A 22,360-nucleotide genomic window follows, 5' to 3' on the forward strand; every position below is an offset into this window, starting at 1 on the left:
GAGCAATAATAATTGTGAATTAGCAGTTTCATACTTGACTGGAACTATACTTACTAATGTAATCATTGACAGTGCTTAGAAGTCCATGCACAAACAGGCAATCCAGCCATGCATACCAGGAATAGTGCTATCACTTGATTGCACCGTTTCTTACATGCGCTGTACATACCAGTCCATTTTCAATTTCTATCTATACCTGACTCCATCATATTGCACTCTTATCATACAGAAGCATCACAAAACTATGACTGGAACCTTATCATATTTCAACTGTAGCACTAGGCATGGGCATAGATGCCAAATCACAAGTTGCATTTCATTTAAGGTCAATGTTCTAAGATTTCTTGATGAATATTTGGGGTGTATTTTGAATGGCACAAGGTCTTCTGAAAGAACATGAATTTCCCACCTGATGTGCCAGAGTTGATAGTTTTGAAGAGAATATAAATGAAAAGTAAATCATCTTTACCTATCATTGGCTGAAGATCATCTTCCATCACTTGAATGAGTTGTTGGTAAATATGAATAGCCAAGTCACTCAGAATCTGTCTATGCTCAGACAGGTCAAAGTTTCTCAGACACTGATTATTTTGTTGAGGAGTGTTGTGCTTCATAAACTCCTTCATTAAAAACAATAAATATATTTTTAAAAAACGTACTGATGAAAGTAACAGCACAAACAATAGTCTCATACATATTTATTCTTTGAGAAGTGAGAAAGACTCATTCCCCACCTGCCAAAAGACTAAAACATCCCTTGCTCAACAAGTTTAAAATCGAGAGCTTAATTCCAGAGGTGAGGTGACAGTGACTGCCACTGACATCAAGGCAGCTTTCAACCAAATGTTGGACCCTAGTAAAACTGAAGTCAATGGGGATCAGGCAGGAAACTCTCCAGTGGCCGGTGTTAGACTTAGCACAAAGGAGGATGGTTGTTAGAAGCCATTCATCTCAGTCACTGCATGAGTTTCCGACAACAGCATCCTAGGCCCAACTATCTTAGGCTGCTTCATCAATGAGCTTTGCTGTATCACAGGTCAGAAGTGAGGATGTTCACTGATGAATGTACTGGATAAACAGAAATTTTCTCCAATTAAATGTTGGGAAGATGGAAAACATTGTCTTCAGTCCCTACAAACTCCACTCCTTAGCTACTAACTCCATTCCTGTGCCTGGCAACTGTCTGAGGCTGAACGAGACAATTCGCAACCTTTGTTTCATATCTGACCATGAGATGAAAACCCATCACACATCCCGCCATTGTTAAGACCACTTGTTTCCAAATCTTTTGGATCTCTTGACATCGACAATGCCTCACTCATCTGTTACTGAAACCCTGATGCCAGGTCTTTGCATTTTTTTATTCATTCATGGAATATGGGCATCGCTGGCTAAGCCAGCATTCATTGCCCATCCCTAACTGCCCTTGTTCAGAGGGCATATAAGAGTCAACCACACTGCTGTGGGTCTGGAGTCACACGGAGGCCAGGTCAGGTAAGGATGGCAGACTTCCTTCCCTAAAGGACATTAGTGAACCAGGTGGGTTTTTACAACAATCAACAATGTTTTTGTGGTCAGCATCAAAACTTTAAATCCAGAGTTTTATTGGCTTCGAATTTTACCATCTGCTGTGGTGGGATTTGAACCCAGGTCCCCAGTCCCTGGAACACTAATCCAGTGACAATACCGCTATGCCACCACCTCCCAAACTGCTAGCCATGGCTATTCCAATACACTCCTGGCTGGTCTCCTATATTCTATCCTCTGGAAACAGGAGGTCATCCAAAACCCTGCTGTCTGTGTCCTTACGCACACCAATGGCGGAACAATTTAAAATAGGGCTCATCCCCGTGCTCTCTGACCGACATTGGCTCCTAGACAAGCAATGCCTCAATTTTAAAATTCTCATCCTTGTTTTCAAATATCTCCATGCTCTTTCCCCTCCTTATCTTTGTAATCTCCTCCATCCTCTTGAGCATCTCCGATTTTAATTGCTCCATCTTTGGTGGTACTGCCTTCAGCTGCCCTGGGTCCGAAGCGCTGGAATTCACTCCCCTAACCTCTCAGCCTCATTTTCCTCCTTTAAGCTACTCCTTGAAACCACTCTCTGTGACCAAGCTTGTGGCCAAATGCCCAAATACCTTCTGACGTGGCTCGGGGTCAAATTTTTATAATGCTTCTGGCAAAGAACCTTGGGATGTTTTATTATATTGAGGGTGCTATACAAATACAAACTGTTGTTGATTGTAGAGTGTTCAGATTAATTCGTAATTCCTCAAATAACAAAGCAGCCCATGGTCACATGATAATAAGACCTGGGTAGCATCCAAGCTTGGACTGATAAGTGGCAGGTGACATTAACCAAGTGCCAAGAAATGACCTTCTCCCCAACAGAGAGCTGATCATGTCCCCTTGCCATTACCATCACCAAATTCCCATTATGAACATTAGGTGGGGGTCATCATTGACCAGAGTCTCAAGTGGACCAGTTTAAATGCCTGCTCCCTTTACTGCCGGTGTACTGTGGCTGCAGGGTTCATTATGAAGCAGACCTCCAAGGTTCCTTCAACAGCACTTGCCAAACATGTGACCTCTAGAAGGACAAGGGCAGCAGATGCATGGGAACATCATTGCCTCTAAACTGTCCTCCAAGTCACACCCTCCTTGACCTGAATGTATCTTCACCCTGACCAACAGCATCGAGGGAGTACCTTCACTGCATGGATTGCAGCTGTTCAAGAAAGCAGTCTACCATCAAGTTTTCAAGGGCAACTAGGAATGAGCAATAAAATAAAAACAGGAAATGCTGGAAAAACTCAGCCTGTCTGGCAGCATCTGTGGGGAGGGAAACAGAGTTAACATTTCGAGTCCATTATGCCCCTTTTTCAGAACCATTCTGAAGAAAAGTCATACTGGACTCAAAACGTTGGGTGGGATTTTTCTCACCCGCCTGCCGCCAGGATCTTCTGGTCCCACCTGAAAGTCAATGGACTTCTGGCTGGGGCGCCACTTCGCCCGCAGTGAGTCCTGCCCGCAGCAGGGCCGGGAAATCCCAGCCGTTAACTCTGTTTCCGCCAGACCTGCCGCGTTTTTCCAGCACTTTTTGTTTTTATTTCAGATCTCCAGCATCCGCCGAATTTTGCTTTAATTATAAGGAGCAATAAAATGTTGACAAGGGTGCCCATTTCCCCAAGCTGAATATTAAAAAAGTGTTAATGAAAATAGAGAGGAAAAGTCATGGCCAATGACAAAGTGCCATGGGTATCTCAAAAGTGAGGCCAATAACAGCACTGTGGGCGTACCTACATCAGATGGACTGCAGCGCTTCAAGAAGGCAGCTTCCACCACCTTCTCAAGGGCGATTCAGGATGGGTAACATATACCCACCTTGCCAGCAACACCCACATCCCATGAAAGAATTTTTTAAAAAGTTAACACACGGATTGCAAAGCTATGAACGGGTTAAGTAACAATCTCATTGTAGATTAGCACATTTTGCACTTTAAAACTTTAAATATAAATAGAAAACAGAGGTGTTTCATAACAAATCTTGGAGATTTGAAGAACAACTCCAGTACTCCTCAACCAGGCATGTTCTTACCTCCTCTCCACTGTACTGTTTTAAACAATTAAGGAAGTGGACACTGTTGGAAAACCAAAAGGATAGCATTTCAAAATCTTCACTGTGATCCTGTTAAACAAGGTAAGATTTGGAAGAATGAATGTGAGTAACGATAGAATTTTCACTTCCAAAAGTATTTACTTGTCATATTAAAACATACAGGAAAATGTAACATAGTTCTGATGTGCTTGATGATATCCACAAACCCCTATAGCTGGCTGTATGCAAGTTTCTGATGTGATCTCAACTTCAATTGTGTGACAGCTGTTTTTGATATCAAATAATCATAACAAATTCTAAAAATTCCTATCATTTTTAAATCACACAACATACTTTGCATGAAACACCTCATATCTTACTTAAAGTTCATTAAAAAAAGAAATAATGCATGTTTTAATCACTTTGGGAGGCTTTCGTACCTTAGTGACTTTTTTGATACCACCAAGCAGAGAGTTCATCAGGGATTTCAGCATTTCAGCATCATTAATATCATCAGTGTAACGCACACACATGAACAGGATATTTGCTGGCAGTACTGGAATCATATTTACAACCACACCTCGCGGTTTAAGGTCTAAAAGTAAAACATAACCATATATATAAATATGGATAACTCTTAAACACAAGAACAATATTGATTTAATTTAATACTGTTCATATGTCTTTCAGAAAGCAGAGAAATTGTCTTGAAAAACAACTTTACCCAAAACTAGATTTTTGATGAGCTTTTCTTCATCTTCAGTTTTACATTCCAGCATTCCAAGGTATTCCTTCTTCACCACTGGACTCAGTTTTCCATTGGTTTGATCGCCTGTCCCAAATTATTAACATATTTTTTACATAAATCAGATCATTTCTGCTTTCAAAATCTTCAAGATCTCAAGTAGAGCCACAAAAGTCTGTGATACATTTTTTTTTATAAAAAAAAGTAACTTGCTACATCAAATATCAGAAAAATGTGATTTTTTAAAAAATTACATGACTGCTCCTTGACTATAAGAGCTAGGTTTTGGGTTTAACATATTGCAGTCTCTACTATATATCGACACTTCCAGCCAAAAGACACTAACTATGGACAAAGTTCTAGTTACATACCTTCCTCAATTGTTTTGGTTAAGGACTTAATCTGATTTTGCAACTTCCTGATTTGTTTTTCTTTCTGGTCAAGACGTTCCTCAAGATCCTCCAAAACAAAACAGGCACAGAATTACCTTTCGCAGTCCTGTGAACTGATCATCAGGGTTATGAAGTTCTGTCATTGATATAACAACAATTCTACCTTTTCTATAATGTTACTACAGAGTTCCTTTAAAAATAGAACCCTCCAAACGTAAAAACTGAAATCAAAACAAAACTATTCTCTTAATTTTTAGTGAGTGGCCTGTATGGGTTACAAACCTCACATTCCAACTGTTATGTCAACCAATTAAGGTGTATTTTCAAGGGGACAGAATGGCTTTTAGCTGCTCTTTGTACTTGCCTCATATCCAGTGCAGTGTTTTATCAAGTAGGTCATCTATCAGGTATCAAATAATATCAGGTTATATATATCTGATATTTCATTCAAATATCAGTTAATACTATGGTGAAACTCTGAATTGTCTCCAAGAGCTGTGAGTTCAATTCTCCATCAAAGGAGCTTAATGATAAATGTTCTATGTTGTTGATGGAGGCGTTAAACATCCCCATTGTGGGGAGCCAAGCTTGTATGTCCCCAAGGCCAGTATCCAAACTCACGCACTCCAGTGCCGTTTTAAGTGAAAGTTGTTACTGACAAACGAAAATTGCATTTTGACCATGTTCACTCCATTTTAGATTTTAGCAGATGATTTGCATCAATCCACATTAAAACCACTCTAGAAATTTAGGGATGGCAATATTCCAGCACTCACCCAGTTTTCCATTGTTAATTGAGATGCTTCTTCTTGTATTCTGTTACTGGCTGCGCTATCAGTTTGGGTCCGACTCATCAGTTGGTAATTCTCACTTTCAAGTTTTCTGACTTTAGCAAGCAATTCCACATTTTCTTTTGTGTAGTTAGCTTTCTGAGTCTCTAACAATCTATATATTGTTAACAAATTGAGAACATTTCAATGGCATAACCCATTACTATACCAATGTCAATTAACAGTGCTGACTGTGTTTTTTATTTGAAAAGGAGAATTGGGGAATTTGCTACTCAATCTGAGTATTAAGCATCTAAATTTTCCAGTGTTATTATAATTAGAAAACAGAAATGGTAATTTTTTGTTACTATTTGGGACCCTCTTCAGTTCTAAATTACTCTTTTAAGGGAAGGGAAAGGAAGCTTTCTTTAATCAAGATAATGAAGTTAAACATAATTATGAATCTCTATGGTTTTAACCTGGCATTGTCTCTTGCAAATCAACCACAATGGGTATAGTCTATAAATCACATTCAATATTATAATTAATCTTACATTGATATAAAAAAAAAATCTATCAATTGCACTGGTTTGCAAGTCATTCCTTACATGTGAAGGACAAATATAAAAACAATTCCTGTACCAGATTTTACAGTAGAGTTACAGAAATCTGCTCAAAAACCCTAATGCAATTATCTAGTCCGGCTACATAAAAAAATCTCCTGCTTTAGTCAGTAAGTCTTATAGATTATAGTTCATGGAGAAAAAAACAATTAAAACTATAATAACTGAGTAATGGGTAGCGTTGGAAAATTCACTTCAGACATTTAGAAAATACTACGCAAAACATAGGTTGGGTAACATTCTGGGTGGAATCTTTGGCGAAGGCAAGACATTGGCTCAAAGTAAGTAACATTTCTGGAGTTCACGTTACTGAATAAACGTTCTATTATACTTGAGCAAACAGTTGGGCTGCATAAATCTGTTCGCATCTTAGACACTTTAAATTGTTCAGAGTATTCTAAATGGAATTCAAATGAAACAACTGAACAACATACTGCCTGACCCTTGGCCCTCTGACATAGAGATGGCTGACTGCTAATGACTGGAATGATCACATTCAGATGCAAAATGAAAGCAGGCAGCAAGCGAATCAAAAATATTTAGGACTAAGGCTGCAGTAATAATGCTGATCAATTCAGTTATGATTTGCACTGCTGATTGTTACGTGCATAGATGGATCTCAATCTAGATGTTAAAATGATTTAACATCACACAATCTTGATGATATACTCTACTGAGCAGTAGAATTTAGACTGTAGTACTCTCTTCAGACAATAGCAAACATGCATTATAATTCAGACAGTTATCAGAAATTTGAAGCTTGACACCAGTGGTTAGATAGTTGGAGGCTGTTAATTAATACTTAGCTCATGCATTTCAGTACACGTCTCCCGGGCTCTGCCTTCCTGCACTTAACACTGATGCATAGCCTTGTCACCCTTCTTGTATTTATGTTAGGAAAAGTCTGCACCAAGAACTGATCATAATGTAATTAGGCCCTGAGGGAATATACTAATATTTAAGATTGCACACCTTCTTTGGAATCCTTCTTCTTCAAGATTGCCTTGCAATTGATCAGTAACTTCTTCCATTTTTTCTGTAAATTGCAGTTATTTAATCAGTGCACAGATTTTCTTTCATGTCATGTACACAGCCTTTGCCAGTACAACTGATGAGTAACTTCAGTTGGAAGTCTATTCATTACAATGCCAAGAAACTGTTAACAAAGTAATTTACCAATGTTTGTATGGAAAAGGGCAATACATCTGAGGTTGGATTTTTTTTTAAAACAAAGATAACTGCAAAAGCTACATTTGAGCTGTCAAAATCACAAATTACACTTAATAATTTGTATGCTTTAGATAAATGTGAGACAGCATACAGAGTCACCTTTCATTTCCACAACCTGTCCCTTTAAGTGGTTCTCAAAGTCTTGTTTCTGTTTTTGCATCTCTAAGATTTGGAGTTTGAATTCTGGAATGACCTGAGTGCACACAAAAATGGTTTACTCCAACGAAGCAAAATTCAACACCATCAACAACATTGAACATGCAGCAGCTCTCTTGGCATAAGTGAACCAAAACTCAAATAGTATCAATGGCAAAGATAGCTTAGCATTCATGGCGGGACACTTGAATATCCCAATATGTCCCGTGGCCCCAAAAATGTTGGGAACATGTTCAATGTATTTAATTCTTTAACCTTCTCCAGCCCATCTTGTGAGTTGGCATTGGTGGGGGGTTAATATTGAGGCCAAGGTGTCCAATTTTTAAACCATTATTTTCTCCTCTGATGTCAGGATATAGTTCCATTGGCAATTCTCCAATACCTCATTCAAATGGTTGGGCCGAATCTTCTGGGGAAGTGGTAAGCACCTTTGGATTGCCACTCCATCCCTTTTTTTTTTACAGGGCACCAGAGCTTCACATTTCTGGCTCGGACTTCGGAGCCAGGCTTTTTCAGGAACGTGCAGCGTGCCTGTTCTCGGAGTCCTCCCTTTGCAGGACAGGAACACTGGGGAAGACGAAACCAGACCCCTTTTTTACAGCATCAGTTGCTGTATTTTGGTATCGCTCGCACATTGAAAAGCTTTGGGACAGTAAAATAGCTTCTCACTGTGCGAGTGAATGGCTGTGAGTGGGCGAAGTGGGTATGATGCCAACAGCAGGGGTGGTAGGAGGCAGGATGGGTAGGGTGGTGAGGTTGGGTCAGGACGGTCGGGGGGAGTTGGAGGGTCGACGGGGAATTGCAAGTTTTGGGAGGGGGTGGGGGGGGTCAGACGGGGAGTCATGGGGAGAGCGGGGGAGGTGTTGTACTCAGTTGTATGGTTACCCAGGAGTTCAATATGGTTTTTTCTGTCTACCATTTCCTGGGTAACTATCGAGGTAAGTAAGCCTGAAGTCCCTGACTCTAACTCAGAGTTGGAGACTCTTTTGGAGGTTTCCAGATGCAGGGGAGTTTTGCATCGCAAGTTGAAACTTCCCAGGCAATTCCCACGGAATCCTTGTGTTGGGACTTCCAAGTGGCCCCCAGCGCATCTTCCAGGGTACCACCATCCGGAGACCGGAAAATCTGGCCGTTAATTTTTATGGGAGTGACACAGTGACAATGACACCTGGAAGCGCGATGGGACTTTTCTGATCTTATGCCGCAACTTTGACGGAAACCATAATTTCTTTCTCCAGGGTTTCTGGCAAAGTCACAGCGGGGAGATCAGGAGAACTGCCACTGAAATTCTACCCAGTTATCTAACAGGCTAATTAATTATGGGGCACCTCACAGTTGGTCAATGATCACTGTCCAGGCATCCACACTTCACTATTACAGAGCAGTCTAAAGCGGGACAATGGCTGATTTTCTCCCACCCCCACCTAACGTTACTGATTGTGATTGCACGGCCTCAAGTCTTCTTGATTCTTTTGCCTTTGCCAAGTGACTGGTTGAGAGCCAGGGTGGTGTGGGGGCAATGGGGCAAGAACGATGAACGAGATGGTCTTTTGCCATCCTTTTTGTAAATTTGCGTGGATGTCCCTGCAGCCCTGACTGAGATGAGACAACCCAAAGGAATAGCACTGCCCCTGTGACATTATGATCGGCTTGTTTTAGTTTTACACCTGGGAAACCACATTAGCTGGTACGATAGCTAATGAGCTGCCGAATTTTTATTCCATTATTAAACAGAATTTTAAAAATATGGAAATATTGAAAATTTAGTTGATGTCAGTTACGTTAAATCTGTGGTCGGAATGAAACTCTCTCTGCCATTATCTTTCCTGCAAGTAACCACTGAGGGGGACATTTACAGTGCAATGTTCACCTAAAGTTACTGTGCATCTTTTCTATACTTGAGTTGATCTCTGTCAGGTAACCTATCTTTGATTTTTGCTTACATATGTTGGGGAGAAGCACTTGTAATTCACAACAGGCAAGATCATAATGATTTTATTGTACCAGATTTTCTTTAGCCAGTCTGGTTAGTTCCTGCCGGATGTTCTTGTTATTGTTATTCTCTGCTTGGAACTTTTGTTGGAGATGTGTTGTCTCTTCACAGAGTTGATCAATTCTAAAACTGAGTTCTTCAATTTCCTTTTCGTAGCTCTCTTTCTGAGACTGGATATGCGTTTCCATTACTCTATGTAGAATACAAGGGCACAATTAATAGAATTATTGCAGTTATGATAGGGCACAAGACTCCCTGTGAACACAACAGAGCATTAAAAAGCTGCCTGAAAAGCCACAAATTGTCACCTATTTCTGAAGCCTTCAGTAATTTGAAGTATTGTTCATTTAACTAAAGAGAATTAAATATTCGCTGGTTGAATTCCCGTGGTGCTGTGCATGGATAGTCCAGAGCAAGGACATGAGGTCAAGTCAAGTTAGAGAGTGGCCAGACCATGGTCGCAGAGGGGAAAAAGCAGATGGGAGGAGAAAGGATGAGGAGAAATGAGACAGAATGGAAGGATGGGGAAAGGAGGTTGGAATGAGAGAGAGTTGTGCTGGAGCATGGCTAAAGAGTGAGAATGAGTGAGAGGACAGGGCAGCGGAAAAAGGAGGGAAGAAGGGAGAGAGGAGATGGGGAGGAGACAAGGGTGAAGGTGAATGGCAAGAGGGGATGCCAGGAGGGTGAGTGGGATGGGAGGTTGAATGGGAGTTGGTGAGCGGGGAGAGGAGGGGAAGAGGAAGGGAAGGGGAAGATGCGAATAACAGGTGAGAGGAGGCTGAGAGAGAGGAGGAAAAAGAGTGGAGAGAAAGCAAGGAGGGAAAACCAAGGCAAATGATAGCAACAGGGATGGAGAGCGGCATATTTACTCCAAATTCAACCCAGGGTTTGGAGGGGGAAGGCTGGTAGCGCTAGGTGTGGGCTGAAGACAGGAACAGATGCCTAATTTGGCTCAGCTGTGGGCTGAATGTTTAAACTGCCTGTGTCAACCCCAATTTCAGATCAACAGTGGGAGGGGGAGAAACAGAGACTCTGCTTCAGCTTAGAATTGTAAAGTGGCAGGAAAGTGAGAGGGAATCATCAAAAAGAGGTCTGCACAGAATTAATGAAAGGTTAGGGACAATAGGATCACCATGGGGTTGGGGAGAAGCTATCTGGAAGAAGTTAAATAGGGGCCTAGTGAAGCAGAAACCAGCCTCTGAAAGGCCAAGAGTGAATGGACATTGTGAGCAATAGGCTGGGAGTAATGCAGGGTGTGGGCAGGAGAGGTAGGGATCTAGACATGAGGGGTGGAGAATGGCTGCAAACAGGGGGAAAACAAAGATCTGGAGGATGTATGTCCAAGAAAGGGCCTACAGCTAAAAGTCAGTTAGTTTAGGTTGTAACTTCTGGGAGGGTAGAGTTCCGATCAGTACATGTCGCAAAACATGAGGCGGCGCCCATTAATTTCAATCAGCCATGTAACATTATATCTACACTATCACTTGATGCAGCATCATTGAAATCTTAAGACCACTCGCTGTTTTAACACATAGTAGATGGAAAGAATAAAATGTATACAAGATAACTTTGCATACTAAGAATGATACCCAAGGAGGTAGAAACCAGTATGCGATTTAATCTTTACAATCATGTGATTTCCATACAATATTGAGAAAGGGACAGCATCTTTTTGATTAATAATCTCTCTAAAAATTGTGATTCAATCTTCCCAAAAAAATAGGTTTATCTCTCCAACAAAACCGCTGATAATTCATTCACCACCTCCTGGGTTCACTTCAGTCTAGCTTGTATTTAAAACCCATTAATTCATACCAGCCTGCCACTATAGCTCGAGTTTTTTTTATTATTTGTTCGTGAGATGTGGGTGTCGCTGCATGTAGGCAGACCAGGTAAGGAAGGCACATTTCCTTCCCTAAAAGGGCATTAGTCAACCAGATGGGTTTTTATGACAATGGGCAATGGTTTCATGGTCATCATCAGATTTTTAATTCCAGAGTTTTATTGAATTCAAAGTCTGATGATGACCATGAAACCATTGCCCATTGTCATAAAAACCCATCTGGTTCATATATAGCAAAGAGATAAAATTTGTACAGCCGCCTTACAAAATGCATTACAGTAAACTGTCTGAACGTTAATATAATTGGAGAAATTTAACTAAGAAATCTGATATAATAATATACAAGCTTTTTATAGTATTTTACTTAATGGCCAGAATTTTCAGCTCGGTGAGTGAGGGCACAGCGCGTCATTTCGATTTTCAGTTCGGCGGGCACACAGCTGGGTCAGCCGCACGCCCACCAAACTGGCAAAGGTCTATTAAGGCCAGTTAAAAAGTAATTAAACTAATAAACTGAGCTGCCCATCCAACCTTAAAGTGGGTGGGTTGGCGAAGAGCCCAGGCGGCCTTCGCATTTTTCATGGAACCTCATCCACGGGCGGGGTGAGCTTTCATGAAGTGTCAATAGACTGAATAACATTTTTCATAAAAATTCATCAACATGTCCCAGCTCATGTGACACTGTCACATGAGGGGACACGTCTTAAAATTTTTTCTTTTCTGTATTTAGATTGTTAAAGATTTTTAAAACTTAAACGAATCTCCCTGAGGCACTTCTCCCTGCCCGCACAGGGAGCGCGTCAAGTCACGTCGTGTAAAATGGCGGCGTGGACCTGATCGGGGGCGCCGATTGTGTCCGCGCCCGCCCCCTCTCACCCCCACACAACCCTCCCGACAGGGGAGGGGGGGGAATCCTCCCCAATAATTCTATAGCAGGGAACTCAATTAGATATGATTGTAATATGCAGATATAAATACTGTGGGTGGGATTTTCCAGCCCCGCCCAGCGCTGGGATTGTCCGGTCCGGCCGAAAGCCAATGGGCTTCAGGCTGGGCCACCGCAGCCCCTGGGCAGGTCCAGTCATGGTGTGGCCAGAAAATCCCAGCCTCTGCTGTCGCAAAAAACATCCACACACAAACTATTCTGCAGCTTAACCATTATTAACTTAAATAAAATAAGACTTCATGTATTTTCCATCACCTGGTAGCTCTTTTCAGTCCTTCGTATGCCAACCAGAGCTCTCCATCTTCATTCAGCTGTTCCATGTCCTCTGGAGATAGCCTGAAGTGAAGCATTCTTTTAAGAATATATAACACAACCAAACGTTTTTGACATTTAACCTTCCTGCCAATCAAACTTTTATTTGAAATATGCCTCATGTTTTTGTACAGGGGCGCTGAACATAGTGGAGTGACAGCGTAAGCAAACTGCTCAAGTGTCATGTGGTCAAACAACAGCTTTGTCTTTATCTTCTTCTTAATTAGTTATTTTTCTCAATGCTTCTTTTTATGTTTGTCTTCCATTTGATGCTCAAGCTGTTGATTAGGTGCCTCTGAAATTTTATCTCACTGTTTTGTATTTTAGCGTGAATTTTTCTATTTCAGTTTTCTCCGTAATTTCTTTCTTTCTATCATCGAAGTGAGGAAGGGTCAGTCTAGCTCTATGGGGAGCCAGTAAGGAGGAGGTGGAGCAGAATGACACAGCCTTAATTTGAATCTTGATCACAGGTGCACTCATGTACACGAAGGGACATCACAGCTCACACAAACACTGCAGTAAAACACTGCACTGCCGTCCTGCAATAGATGCTTAGCCTAGTACAAGAACTGAAGATTTTCACTATCTGCCAGCTGGGTTAGTCTGGAATCATCTGAAATCAGTCACGTCAATCATTAACCGGTTAAAGAACTGGTTTCTTTCCTACATTGTACTTTGTTTAGAAAAAAATAAGAACTTAAGTATTTCTGCCTGAGCACCAAAGATTAATTTTAACAATGTGGTTATGTTTATTAAAACTAATACATACACCAAGACTGCCAAATTTTCAAATAAAAGAACAAAATCGCTAATTTGGCTGACAAAGTGACCTACTTGCAGCATTTACATATGGGTATATGATTAGGAGCAAGAGTAGGTCATTCAGCCCCTCCAACCAGCTCCGCCATTCAATAAGATCATGGCCGATTTGATTGTGGCCCCTATCCTGCCTATCCCCAATATCCTTTGACTCCTTTGTTAGTCAAGCATCTATCTAACTCTGCCTTAAAAATATTCAATGACCCTGCCTCTACCACTCTCAGGGGAAGAGAGTTTCACAGGTTCACAACCCTCTGAGAGCGAAAAGTTCTCCTCACCTCCGTCTTAAATGGGAGACCTCTTATTTTTAAACTGTGCCGCCTCGCTCTGGTCTGTCCCACAAGGGGAAACATCCTTTCAGCATCCATCCTGTCAAGCCTCCTCAGGGTCCTATATGCTTGACTAAACATTTGCTGGTTGAATAGCTACTCTCAGTTGAAGTACTTACAGCTTAAATAAGGTATTTAATTTTTTTTGTCGTATATAAGTTCTTCACTCTGCTGGGCCGAAGCATAGCGTTGAGCAAGGCATGCCCAGTTTCAGAAAACTCACGTCAAGGTTTGAAATTTCAGATTGAGCAATGCTTGCTTTCAAATCTCATGATAAGTGGGAACCAAAATATGAAGCTGTGGTCTTGTGATTTGCACATTATTGAAATATACTGATATCTGCTGCAAAGGAAAAAACACAGCAGTGAAACCTTTTCAACAACAACTTGTAGTTATATAGTGCCTTTGACATAAAGAAACATCTTACTGCACTTACCAGGAGCATTGGAAAGCAAATTTGACGCTGAGCTACCTGAGGTGACATATGGATGGATGACCAAAAGCTTGCTCAAAAAAGGTGGTTCTTAAGGAGCATCTTAGAGGAATAAAGAGGCAGAGAGGCTTAGGAAGGGGGTTCCACAGTTTAGGACCCAGGCAACTGAAGGCGCGGCCACCAATGGTGGAGCGATTAAAATCAGGGATGCTTGGTGGTCAGAATTAGAGAAGAGCGGAAACCTCAGAGGACTCTGGGGCAGGATAGATTACAGAAATAGGGAGAGACCTAGCAATGGAGGGAATACTGGGGAGGCGGTGCGTAGTGGTATTGTCGCTGGACTATTAATCCAGAGACCCAGAGTAATGCTCTGGGGACCCAGGTTCGAATCCTGTCGTGGCAAATGGTGGAATTTGAATTCAATAAAAACCTGGAATTAAAAGTCCAATGATGACCATGAAACCATTGACAATTGTCGTAAAAACCCTTCTGGTTCACTAATGTCCTTTAGGGAAGGAAACCTGCTGCCCTTACCTGGTCTGGCCAAATGTGACTCCAGACCCACAGCAATGTGGTTGACTCTCAAATGCCCTCTGAACAAGGGTAATTAGGAAAGGGCAATAAATGCTGGCCTAGCCAGTGACGCCCACATCCCATGGAATGAATTTTTAAAAATTGAAAACAAGGATGAGTATTTTAAAACTGAAGTGCTGCCTAACCAGGAACAAATGTAGGTCAGCAAGCGAAAAAGGAGATAAGTGAATGGGACTTGTGCGGCTAAGGAAAGGGCAGCAGAGTTTTGGATGGCCTCATGTTTACAGAGGGTAGAATGCAGGAGCTTGGCCAGGTTGGAATAGTCAAAGTCTAGAGGTAAAAAAGGGATGGATGAGAATGAAGGAAGTTCTCTCATATCGATAGTAAGCTGGTGTTACAATACAGCAGACAGCAACTTACTTAGCAGTTTAGGCTCATAGAAAGAGTGAACTTGACTGGTTTGTTAATTTTATATACACCCAAAGACATGTTACTGATTGAAGCAGACATTATCAAGTGTTATTTTGCAAACATATGGATGTTACTTAATAGGATGGTTTAATTAAACTGCCATCAGGCCATTTTGTTTTATTTGCAATGGGTGTGATGGTGAACGGTTATAGATGGCGGACTCTCACAGTCAAAATCCCATGGCTTGATCTGAAGTGCTGGCCAGCCACTAATTTGACTTGGGCTGAGTCCAAGTTTTATTTCACTGTACATTAAAGGGGAAATATTACTCCATGTAAAATTGTTTAGTTCAAACACCAATTGACCCATTCAGTTCCCAAGCCTTCACAGTGCGTTAATACTGTGTGTAATAATTATTGGTAATAATGCCCAATTTGAGCAAAATACTTCATACCTCTTTCGTAGCTCTTCTCCCTCTAAACCTCCGAGGAGCTGTTCTGTAATTTCTTCCACTTTTTCTGTTAAATTGTAAGATGTTTGTACAATTTTATGATACTGGCTGCAGATTGCAATGGCTTATATTAGTGCTACATGATGTTAAGAGACTTCGAGCATTCCCAAACCTGCTAAAGGGTTAGACACCAGATAGCTTTGCCTACACATGTTCAACTTCGTGAATTAAAATCCTAAGAATATGAAATTCTGACCCTCGCCGCTATTACCAAATTTGACACCATCTAAACTTAAAGGAAAATGCTAGGATCCAAGCAACTTGTATTTAGCTGATTTTTTCTTGGATTTAGTGGGGCACTGGTGCTGACAGCTGCTGTTGTGCAGCTCTTCCATACAGTTGGCAATCCCAGTGGCTGATCGCTAGGAAGAGATATTTACTTTGCAGTTGTCATAGTTATGTGAGACCGGCATATCAGCAAGCTGCAGCACTTACGCTCCACGACTTCAACTCAACATAGATCAGAGTCAACTTTTAACATATCAAAAAGTTCCAATGCTTAATGTTGATTCATTTTCACATGCACAGTAAAAGCAAGTTACGGTATTTTACACTCAATGACCAACTATTTACTGCTATGGAGATCATCTTAGCGGCGTTTTGTTAACAGGCTATGCCGTATTGCTGATTTTGGCTGAAAATCCCCGTTCAGGAGTAAAATAACAGTCAGCAGGAACATCACTCACTTTCCGTTTAACCACCACTCCTACCCGTTTTAAGTGAACATTTCAATTAAGAAGCTCTCCTATGCAAACATTTAGGCAGTAATTTTCAACTTCAGCAGGAACTTGAAACTAGGAGGATCGGGTCAGCTGACTTACATTGTTCCCATTGGGGAGGCGGTGGTATAGTGGTATAGTCACTGGACTAGTAATCCAGAAATGCAGGGTAATGCTCTGGGGACCTGGGTTTCAATCCCACCACGGCAGATGATGAAATTTGAATTCAATAAAAATCTGGAATTAAAAGTCTGATGATGACCATGAAACCATTGCTGATTGTCCTAAAAACCCATCTGGTTCACTAGTGTCCTTTAGGGAAGGAAATCTGCTGTCCTTACCTCGTCTGGCCTACATGTGATTCCAGACTCAGAGCAATGTGGTTGACTCTCAGAACAAGGGCAGTTAGGGATGGGCAATAAACGTTGGCCCAGCCAGCGTGCTCACATCCCATGAACGAATTTTTTTTTAAAAAGTCTGACAATGACTAGAAAACCATTGCCGATTGTCGTAAAAGCCCATCTGGTTCACTAATGTCCTTTAGGGAAGGAAATCTGGCCCATATGTGACTCCAAGCCCACCAGCAATGTGGTTGACTCTTAAATGCCCCCTGAACAAGGGCAGTTAGGGATGAGCAATGAATGTTGGCCTAGCCAGCGAGGCCCACACCCCATGAACAAATATTTTAAAAGTCAGATAGGTGTAAACTGGTGTCAATCCAATACTTCCAGTTTATACACCTACTATTGAAAGTTACCCCTTTGGTTTCCCATAAGCATTTTAAGTACTCAAGGGACAGAATCTGTAAAAGGTTAGTGAATGCTTCTTGATGATTCAAAGGCAAATCCATGAAGCAATGAGTCATGCATTCAGTTTGTATAATATGTATATCAACAGCACTCACCAGGCATTTCAAAGCTTCTTAAGCAAACTTAAGAGCTGGCTATTTTCATCAGATATAATTTTGGACCAGGCGTTTATCTGAATATATGAACGATTATTATGTAAACATGATTAAATCATTTAAAAATGACTAAACTAAAAGTCTAGATGGTGCAGTAAAGCAAAATTCAACCTATCACTTCTGCAAGGTTTGTTTTTAATTTGTCAGTACATAATGAGCAAAATACTGCTCTCTCCAATGGTTGTAAAGCTCTTAAATAAAAATACTTCTCGGTTTTGAGCCTAAAACAGGAACCATTTATGTTTTGAGAGTCTCACTTAGCAAAAAAATCACCAAAGTGATGTAGAAAACCTAAATAATAATATGGTACATTTGGGAGTATTCTTCTACATAGGATTACTTAGGATATACGACACAGAAACAGGCCATTCAGCCCAACCAGCCCATTCTAGGTTTATGCTCCACTCGAGCCTCCTCCCATCTTTCCTCATCTAAATCTGTCTTCGTAACCCCCTATTCCCTCCTCTCTCATACCTTTGTCTAGTTTCCCCTTAAGTGCATCTGTACTCTTCGCTTCAACCACTCCCTGCAGTCGCGGGTTCCACATTCCTATCACTCTTTGGGTGAAGATCTTTTTTTCTGAATTCCCTACTGGTGACTATCTTACCTTGATGGCCTCTAGCTACGCTCTTCCCTACAAGAAGAAACATTCTCTCTGTATTCATTCTATCAAAACCTTTCATAATTTTAAAGACCTCTATTAGGTCTCCTCCAGCCTTCTTTTTTCAAAAGGGAAGAGATCTGGCCTGCCAATCCTTTCCTGATGTGCATACCCACGTTTTTTCTGGTATCATCCTTGTAAATCTTCTCAGCACCAACTCCAGTGCCTCCATATCCTTTTTATAATAAGGCGACCAGAACTGCATGCAGTACTAATGCTTAAGTTGAGGAGTATTGTTGGAGTGGTGTACACTTAGCGTTTCTCTGCATCCAGTTATTGTCACAGGGACAGGGAAGGCTTGACGCTAACGCTAATTACAAAACTTGAAAGACATTCTATCACTCAATATTAGCATCCCTCTACCGCAATGAGTACAATTTCACCCCCTAAAACAAAATTGCTTTCTCTTCTAGGAAGGTATTTAATCTCCAAGATTATTGTGTAACGAAAAATAATAGGGAATTTTATTAAATTGACTCGAAATTTCTCCTGATGCCCCAGCAAATTAATCCCCGCCTTGCAGAACTGAAAAACCACAGATTCGTGTCTTTCTCAATGCTGCTTTTGCTGACTTCACGCGAAATCACGGCGTCACTTGCTTGCGTTAATATCCAGGAAATGACTTGTGCTAGGGATAAAGAGCTAGAAGCAAAAAGTCTCAGCAGAAAGAAAAAGAAATACAGATTTAGGTTTTCCAAAGTTTTCTTCATATAGCTCAGAAAGGTAGTCCTAGATAGGAGCAGCCCAGTGCCCAAGAATTACAGCCTATTCCAAGTATAGAATGCTCATTACATGAATATTTAGATAGTTTTACCTCTCATTTCTTTTCTTTGTTTTTGCAGGCACATTTCTAAATCTTGACTCTTCATTTCAAGAGTTGCAATGTCCCCTTTAAGTTTTGGAATTACCTGTGAAAAGTTGTATTACCTATTATTTCATAACCAGTTGACATTAACTCCAAAAGTCAGCCAATATCACGTGCAGATTGACAACTGGACCAAGATTATTGATGTAACCATAAATCTAATCATGCAGCTGTTTTGTTTAAATTGCAAATTATGTAAATCTAGAACAAAATCAGAGAACGCTGGTCAATAAATCTATGTAAAGAGAAAACAAGTTCAACATTTCAGGCAGAACTGTCAGAATTCATCGTGTTTGTGAGAAAGAACATTGCCATTCCAAGATTTGTGACTACTGAGTGTGACAGGGGGTTTGAAACCGGACTTAAATTATATCTAATAATTCCAAGGCACACAATTCACCAATGTCCTTTACAGCAGGAAATCTGCCGTCCTTACTTGGTCTGGTTTACACACAACTCCAGATCCACAGTCATGTGGTCCACTCTGAGCTGAAGTGGCCCAGCAAGCCACTCAGTTCAAGGGCAATTAGGGATGGGCAACTATTGCTGGCCTTGCCACATCCCATGAACAAATAAAAACAAATACGAAAGCTTTCTGGGCTTCTCTGTAAAACTGAGTATCGTCATGTGCTGGTTTACTTTGCTTCCCCTTCTTTTTCAGGCATGTCAGACTAGAAATTTGTGCATCTCTTGCAAGGAAAGCTGGTGCGAAAAGTACGTGTAGAAATATTTGTGGGAGAGGAATCGATAAAGTCGTCGAACGACTACAAAAACATATGCAACTTTCAAACATCTAGCATTACTGTGAATACATTCTCTAAGCCAATCATACATCAACAGATGGACAAGTTTCACAAATCTCATCCAATCACTGGGAAGGAGAATTTACTTGAATATGTATGTTAATGAGGCCACGACTGAATGGTGACAGCAAGTGTGATTTTCAACTTGCAGAATCTCAAATGAGTGACTTGCTCAGAAAGTTCCCACAAAAGCTAATTTTTTGAAATTACAATAAACTCAAGTAAGAGTTCTTTCGCATGGCAGGGCTCCGTGTGCTAATATTTTTGAATGGATTGATTGCCCATAAAAATCATAGTGTATTCTGAGTTACTGAAGTGACACGTACTTCCTCACATTCTAACAATTGAATTTTGTTTCTTGTACATCAGGCAGGTGCGGTACTAGGCTGAAAACGGACGCAAATGCCAGTGAGAGCAATTATCTCGAAAGCTGACCCCTGTGGTCGCTGAGATGACAGAACAACCTGAAAAATTCATGAAGTCTGCTAGTGGGCAAACAGTGTGTGACTGAAAATCTAGTCACTTAATTAGAAATGCAAATCTAAACCATCCAAGTCACGTCAATCAATCACTTTCTGATTTAACCTTGTATTTAAAAGTGAGGCATCACATTGTGGAGGTCAATGATTAAAGATATCAAGCTGGGCACAAGAAGAATTAGCAACTGACCCTTGTGCCAAGAGAAATGGGAGGGCACATTGAAGGACACACCAGCTCCAATAGATGAATCTTTTGCCTTTTCCACTTCTAATTTCCTCTCTATGATACTGCCTCAGTAGCTCATGTTGAGCTTTGGCACCACAGGGATAAGTGTCTCCAAATTATCATCCTTTTGCTCGGACAGGGAGGATCAATAGGCTATTCAAGCTTAGTAACCATCAGAAAGGAATCCAGTTGCATCTTCACTTGATGGTCACATGGGAATCCTTCTAGGCAGATCATTGAATCAACACCTAACAAAGCTCCGTCAACTCAGTAGAAACCAGGGGCTGAATGTTTAGGCACCGCTAAAAATAGCACCACCGCCACTGTGTCAGCTCCCCAGCTCCATCCCGTCCTCAGGACATTTCCCCGGAGGATGGACTGGGGAGGGGGGGGGAGGGGGGTGATGGGAGGGGGAGGTTGTGAGGGCAGTAGGGCTACCTGCCAAATGTGGCAGCTAGCCAACTGAACCTGTTAATGGCCATTTAAGGCCAATTGTCGGAGGCTAACTGGGATTTTCTAGTCAGCCTCCAGGTCCCTCAGGCAGCTGGGGGGACAGTGCAGCTGCTTGTAGGTGACCTCCCTGTGTCAGGCTGGAGGGTCAGTGCTCCAGGCACCCTCCTTCCCTGTCTGGGTACAGCTGCAGCCCCAGGCTAGCCTGTGGAAGGATTCCACTCCCCCACTGGTGGCCCAGCTGCTCGATCTATTATTTACTTTAAATTTTAAAAAGTTGGAGAGAGGATGCCTCCATTCTGGGGTGTTGTCTCCCTCATCTAGTGGCCATGACATCCTGCTGCTGCTTCCAAGCTGGAGAGCCTCCTATTGGCCCTTCAGTTTCAAAAGCCTACCCACCATCCTTGATTGGACGTCAGGCACACTCTCTGGTTGTTAGTTGGCCAGTTTGGGGGAAGTCACAGTCAGTATGGTGGTTTCCTACACCATGGGGTCCCAAACAGCACATCTGTCCTGAAGCCCAGGGAGAAACTCGAGCTCCAATAATTCGAATTGGGGCATTGCTGCTCTGTATGGCTCAGGGAATTCTGTGGCTGCCAGGAGTCTTATCGCCATCATGGAAAGCCTACCTTGGTGCAAGTCCTGCATGGTGATACAAGTAGAATATGTTTACTGCCTGATCTGCCTGGAGCTGATCTACAAATTACTGTCCAGCATATATAATAAAGCATGATTGGGGAGTCTGAGGAGAACCAGAGCACAGATTAAATGACTACACAAAAAACGAGTTACTGGACCTAAAGGTTGAATTTTCCCAGCTCATTGACGATGGGCTGGGAGGTGGGTGAGTTGATAATATGGCAGGGGTAAGTGGAGTGACTGCCCACTGGGTGACCAATTGAGTCGCTTAAGGGCTCAATTAAAAGCCAATTCCAGTATTATGCACATCAAGAAGACCTACCGTTGCATAGGGAGACAGCCAGGTACACCCTGGCGGACTCCCACCAGATTCACAGGGCGGGGGGGGGGCCTCTTTAAAGTCTGCTCCATAGCCCACAGTGGCTGCCCCCAGGCAATGGCTGCCCCCTTGGTTACAACGACACTGCTTGAAGGAGCACACACCCTTGCCAATCGCCAGGGCCTGCCTGCTGCCTGGCTCTTTAAGACAAACTTACCTGCTCTTCGGTGGTGCTGCCAAGGTTGCTGGCCCTCTGATTGGGTGGCAGACCCAACACCACCCTGTTAATTGGCCACTGCTAATAAAATGATTCCCCAGGGTCACAGTGCCCACCCACCGTGGAATCAACTCCTGCAGTTAGCCTGCAACCAGGGCCTAATCCTCGTCAGAAAAATTCAGCCCATTACAACCAGAAACAAAAGCATTTGCCAAACCTTATGGAAACACATGTTTTATTACTCTTTCATGGGAAGAGTCACTGGCAAATTTATTGCTCATCCCTAATTACCCTTGAGGAGGTGATGGTGAGCTGCCTTCTTGAGCGGCTACAGTCCATGTGGTGTAGGTACACCTAGAGTGTTGTTAGG

At 41.9% G+C, this 22,360-nt stretch overlaps 1 protein-coding gene across 2 annotated transcripts in view; it reads right to left on the reverse strand.

Annotated features, from left to right (window-relative positions):
• The window catches only part of myo5c (myosin VC), a 101,516-nt gene that overhangs the window by 7,894 nt on the left and 71,262 nt on the right, over positions 1-22,360 (reverse strand). Inside the window, exons 26-37 of one of the 2 annotated variants that reach the window (XM_078530250.1) lie at positions 18,807-18,900; positions 15,592-15,655; positions 12,555-12,635; positions 9,522-9,702; positions 7,461-7,554; positions 7,104-7,167; positions 5,515-5,683; positions 4,718-4,805; positions 4,326-4,433; positions 4,042-4,196; positions 3,602-3,691; positions 470-620 (exon numbers count right to left, since the gene is read on the reverse strand). In XM_078530250.1, the coding sequence (XP_078386376.1) occupies positions 470-620; positions 3,602-3,691; positions 4,042-4,196; positions 4,326-4,433; positions 4,718-4,805; positions 5,515-5,683; positions 7,104-7,167; positions 7,461-7,554; positions 9,522-9,702; positions 12,555-12,635; positions 15,592-15,655; positions 18,807-18,900 (1,339 nt within the window). The remainder of the gene's footprint in view (positions 1-469; positions 621-3,601; positions 3,692-4,041; positions 4,197-4,325; positions 4,434-4,717; positions 4,806-5,514; positions 5,684-7,103; positions 7,168-7,460; positions 7,555-9,521; positions 9,703-12,554; positions 12,636-15,591; positions 15,656-18,806; positions 18,901-22,360) is intronic. The other variant, XM_078530251.1, reaches the window with a different exon arrangement.

This window comes from Cetorhinus maximus, chromosome 26 (genome assembly GCF_964194155.1).
Source record: "Cetorhinus maximus chromosome 26, sCetMax3.hap1.1, whole genome shotgun sequence".
In the NCBI taxonomy this organism is placed as follows: domain Eukaryota; kingdom Metazoa; phylum Chordata; class Chondrichthyes; order Lamniformes; family Cetorhinidae; genus Cetorhinus; species Cetorhinus maximus.